Raw genomic sequence first — 5,000 nt, forward strand, 5'->3', positions numbered from 1 at the left:
GAAAGCAGAGGAACATCTCAGGGAAAGTCTGAAGACGACGAGAGCAGAGCAGCAGGCCGTGCTGGACAAGAAGGCGGCAGTGGAGAAAAACATACGTGACCGACACGCCGTCATGGTGGCCGCTGCTGACAAGTTCAGAGATGAGGCCCTGGACTCGCTTCGTTCTGTCAGCACAGACATTGACATCGGCATTGATCAGATCCTAAAACAGCAAGAAGGCGACCTGGAGAAATGTTTGGATATTCAGCGACAAGTTGAACGTGCCTGTAACAGCGGAAGAGCGAGTGACGTCATCACTGTTGTCCAGGAGATGAAGACAGGACGCGGCAGTGAGCAAGCTATCAAGAAGCTGACGCCACAAGGGTTGGACACTGTCTATCGTCCTGTTCTAAGCTTCAAGGTAACTGGTAATGTCATACTGCAAACGACACGTGACTTCATGGGCACGGTGACCAAGATGGAGATGGAGGTTGCAGCGCCTGAAGTGAGGGTGGTGAAGCGGTTCCCGTGTGGGCAGGAGGCTGACATTGAGGTCTTTTCTCTCTGTCATGATGATGAAGACCCGCCTGTTGTAAGGGTGTCGTTTGAACGGCGCCAGTTGAAAGAAGACGCTCCCGGGGAACTTTACAGTGAGGATGGGCAATACAAGCAAACTAGTGTATATGTCGGTAAAGTGTCACAAAAAAGATATGCCAAAGGAAAGGACATGAGCCTAACTTCTCAGGCAGACTGCGTAGACACATTCTGCAAATCTCTGAGCACAGCACACTTCATACTGGAAAACGACTTATCAGGAGAGGCAGAGGTCGACATTGCCAGAGTCATAACTACAAATCCATTCAAGACAGAACGGAAAAGATATGTCACCGTCAACGTGGGAGCTCATCGTGCATTCGACGTGGACGACACGGAGCAGTTCTTCGTGGTGGTGGAAGAGCCCCAGCTCCCCGACGTGTGGCGCAAAGTGAAACTGTACCGACGACCGGGAGCGCACGCCATCAGCACCTACAGCCCTCCTGCACATCTCCCTTGCTGCCAGCCGTCCGACGTGTGTTTCTACAGGCTGGGCGGACAGCACGTGCTGCTGGTGACAGATGAAGAGAACGACGCCATTCACGTGGTGGATGTGAGCGGTGGGTGTCTGAGGTTTGTGCGTTACCTGGCCCCGGGCTGTCCCTGGCTGATCCAACCCACCGCCATCACTGTGGATGTCTCCGCTCGCCTGTGGCTGGCCTGCAGGGGTGGTACCATCATCTGTATGGAGCCCGTCGATAAGTGATGCTCGGTAAGTGATTCACACTTGTTGTCTGTACTGTATGGTAGGTGTCGCCATCACACTTGTTGTCTGTACTGTATGGTAGGTGCCCCCATCACACTTGTTGTCTGTACTGTATGGTAGGTGTCGCCATCACACTTGTTGTCTGTACTGTATGGTAGGTGTCGCCATCACACTTGTTGTCTGTACTGTATGGTAGGTGTCGCCATCACACTTGTTGTCTGTACTGTATGGTAGGTGTCGCCATCACACTTGTTGTCTGTACTGTATGGGAGGTGTCGCCATCACACTTGTTGTCTGTACTGTATGGTAGGTGTTGCCATCACACTTGTTGTCTGTACTGTATGGTGGGTGTCGCCACCACACTTGTTGTCTGGACTGTATGGTAGGTGTCGCCATCACACTTGTTGTCTGTACTGTATGGTAGGTGTTGCCATCACACTTGTTGTCTGTACTGTATGGTGGGTGTCGCCACCACACTTGTTGTCTGGACTGTATGGTAGGTGTCGCCATCACACTTGTTGTCTGTACTGTATGGTAGGTGTCGCCATCACACTTGTTGTCTGTACTGTATGGTAGGTGTCGCCATCACACTTGTTGTCTGTACTGTATGGTAGGTGTCGCCATCACACTTGTTGTTTGTACTGTATGGTAGGTGTCGCCATCACACTTGTTGTCTTTACTGTATGGTAGGTGCCCCCATCACACTTGTTGTCTGTACTGTATGGTAGGTGTCGCCATCACACTTGTTGTCTTTACTGTATGGTGGGTGTCGCCACCACACTTGTTGTCTGTACTGTATGGTAGGTGTCGCCATCACACTTGTTGTCTGTACTGTATGGTAGGTGTCGCCATCACACTTGTTGTCTGTACTGTATGGTAGGTGTCGCCATCACACTTGTTGTCTGTACTGTATGGTAGGTGTCGCCATCACACTTGTTGTCTATACTGTATGGTAGGTGTCGCCATCACACTTGTTGTCTGTACTGTATGGTAGGTGTCGCCATCACACTTGTTGTCTGTACTGTATGGTAGGTGCCCCCATCACACTTGTTGTCTGTACTGTATGGTAGGTGTCGCCATCACACTTGTTGTCTGTACTGTATGGTAGGTGTCGCCATCACACTTGTTGTCTTTACTGTATGGTAGGTGTCGCCATCACACTTGTTGTCTGTACTGTATGGTAGGTGTCGCCATCACACTTGTTGTCTGTACTGTATGGTAGGTGCCCCCATCACACTTGTTGTCTGTACTGTATGGTAGGTGTCGCCATCACACTTGTTGTCTGTACTGTATGGTAGGTGTCGCCATCACACTTGTTGTCTTTACTGTATGGTAGGTGTCGCCATCACACTTGTTGTCTGTACTGTATGGTGGGTGTCGCCACCACACTTGTTGTCTTTACTGTATGGTAGGTGTCGCCATCACACTTGTTGTCTGTACTGTATGGTAGGTGTCGCCACCACACTTGTTGTCTGTACTGTATGGTAGGTGTCACCATCACACTTGTTGTCTGTACTGTATGGTAGGTGTCGCCATCACACTTGTTGTCTGTACTGTATGGTAGGTGTCGCCATCACACTTGTTGTATGTACTGTATGGTAGGTGTCGCTATCACACTTGTTGTCTGTACTGTATGGTAGGTGTCGCCATCACACTTGTTGTCTGTACATCACCGGAATCTTACCACCAGGGCCCAACCTACATATCATCGCGGAGTTTGGTCTTCCGTCGAGACATTTGAAATGCAGTTTATCTGACATGACCCAATACGCAATGTTAACTCATCTGAGACCGTGTAGTACTTAGCTGTTAACAACTGCGCACTTATAACTGCCTCGTGTGTGTCTTCTTCGCAAGCGGCTGCACTTTTTGCCAGATAAGTCTGTTTGTGTTTAATTAGTATATGTATTTGTCTTAAAAGACCGCTAGGTCGAAAATGTGTAAATGTAACGTGTTGTGTTTTGTTGTTGTTGATTAAGCGCACTTATAGCTGTGTTCAGAATGAATTGGAGACAACCACACCCCAGTTATTTTGAGAGTTAAATGTATTTTGCGACACTGATGGTAATAATGCTGTCGATGGTTTTTAGAAATATTTTCGTCTGTGAGAAAAGATGCTTTTATTCCATGCGAAAGTTCAGACATGCAGGGGCGGATCAGTTGCTTTGTAAGGGGGGGTGCACTTTGAATCGAAAGTGAATGTGATGGGCGCGAAGCGCCCGAATTTGCTAGGGGGGTCCGGGGGCATGCACCCCCCTCCCCGAAAAATGTGTGTCCGAAGAAGCAAAATGGTGCCATCTGGTGCCATTTGAAAGTGGAAATGGTCATAGAATCAGCTTTCCAATTTATTTATTTTTTTGCTGGAGGGGGGGTGCACCTGCACCCTGTGCACCCCCCCCCCCTCGTCCGCCCCTGACAGGTCTGTGGTCATGTTAGTCCAAGAGAAATGTGTACATGTGTGGCACTGATGCTTATAATGCTGGCGATGTTTTTAGAAACAATTCGGTCAGTGAGAAAAGGTGCTCTTATGTCATGCGAAAGTGCAGACAGGTTATTTGTCTAAGAGAAATGTAAAGTGTGCTGATATGCCTGATGGTTCACACAGTACGGAAGGCATTTTTACACTTATGTTTTCCTGGTTGGTTGTTTATATTTTCGACACGCATTCCTGCATATCGATACACCCTTTAAAAAGGAATGAATGGACGTGAAATGACAATGAGTTTAATTTGCTGTAAGTAAAAGATATTCCTGCTTGATATTGCTTGAAGTATTTGAAACATGAGTTTTGAATGTATACTTGAGACGTAGAAACCAACGTTTCCAGTAGGTTGTATATGTTGTCGACAACGAGTGTTAGAAGGCACAATGTATTTAACATGAGATGAGCGCTGGCGAAGTGTGTACGAACCTTACTTACACATTTTTCAATTCCAGTCTTTTATATGAGACGAGTACGTTTAGCAGTGAACACTGTACTCTCAAACACTGTTCTGTATAAAGTGATGTTGCATTTCCTTGATAAATAACAACCTTGAGCTGCCTATTGTATCCCTTTATACAATATATGTATTTTAGGTCCGTTATCCATTCATTTTGATTCATGCGAAGTCAATAATTACAAGTTGTTCGGAACCAATCTCCTGGCATCTGAGAGAATAACAAGCATTGCATTTAACAAGCGCCTTTCATCATCATTTGGTTGTTGTTGTTGTTTTGTTGGTATTTGTTTTGTTGTTTGTATATTTGATTGTTTGGTCGGTTGATTGGTTGGTTCATTGGTTGGTGTAATTATAACGATACTTTTGTTGTTTCTAACATCAACATCAATAACAACATTATTGTCTATCCAAATGTCTATTGATACAGGACTGTTGTAACCTGTCCTTGGTATGCCTAAAGCTTCAAATACCTCGTACATTATCCAACATAAAGGGTTTCAATTCTATTTCAAGTCAAATATTTCCCACAATATCATGCACACAACTGCAGCTACATTGAAACCAGTATCCTTCAACCATTTGGCCTAAAAAAAAAATAGGTGTGGTTACGGTAACCCGACCTACCCTATTTTTAGGGGCCGACCCTATAACTTTTTATTACATTTGTAAAACAAAAAATAAAAATTGTTAAAAAAAACCGTGCAGAAAACGCAATGAAAGCGAAAGCGCTCGAGTCGCACACTTATTTCCCTGTCAAGTAGGTTTAGTTTGTACACATT

At 45.9% G+C, this 5,000-nt stretch overlaps 1 protein-coding gene and 1 long non-coding RNA gene across 2 annotated transcripts in view; both read left to right on the forward strand.

Annotated features, from left to right (window-relative positions):
* Window positions 1-1,428, forward strand: part of LOC138977437 (tripartite motif-containing protein 54-like) — a 1,899-nt gene extending 471 nt beyond the window's left edge. The window contains exon 1 of the mRNA XM_070350314.1: window positions 1-1,428. This exon is cut by the window's left edge and continues 471 nt beyond it. Coding sequence (XP_070206415.1) covers window positions 1-1,279 — 1,279 coding nt within the window. The 3' untranslated portion in view covers window positions 1,280-1,428.
* LOC138976268 (uncharacterized) overlaps window positions 1-5,000 on the forward strand; it is a 21,599-nt gene that overhangs the window by 5,797 nt on the left and 10,802 nt on the right. The gene's annotated exons all lie outside the window — the stretch shown is intronic.

Source organism: Littorina saxatilis, linkage group LG9 (genome assembly GCF_037325665.1).
Source record: "Littorina saxatilis isolate snail1 linkage group LG9, US_GU_Lsax_2.0, whole genome shotgun sequence".
In the NCBI taxonomy this organism is placed as follows: Eukaryota; Metazoa; Mollusca; class Gastropoda; order Littorinimorpha; family Littorinidae; genus Littorina; species Littorina saxatilis.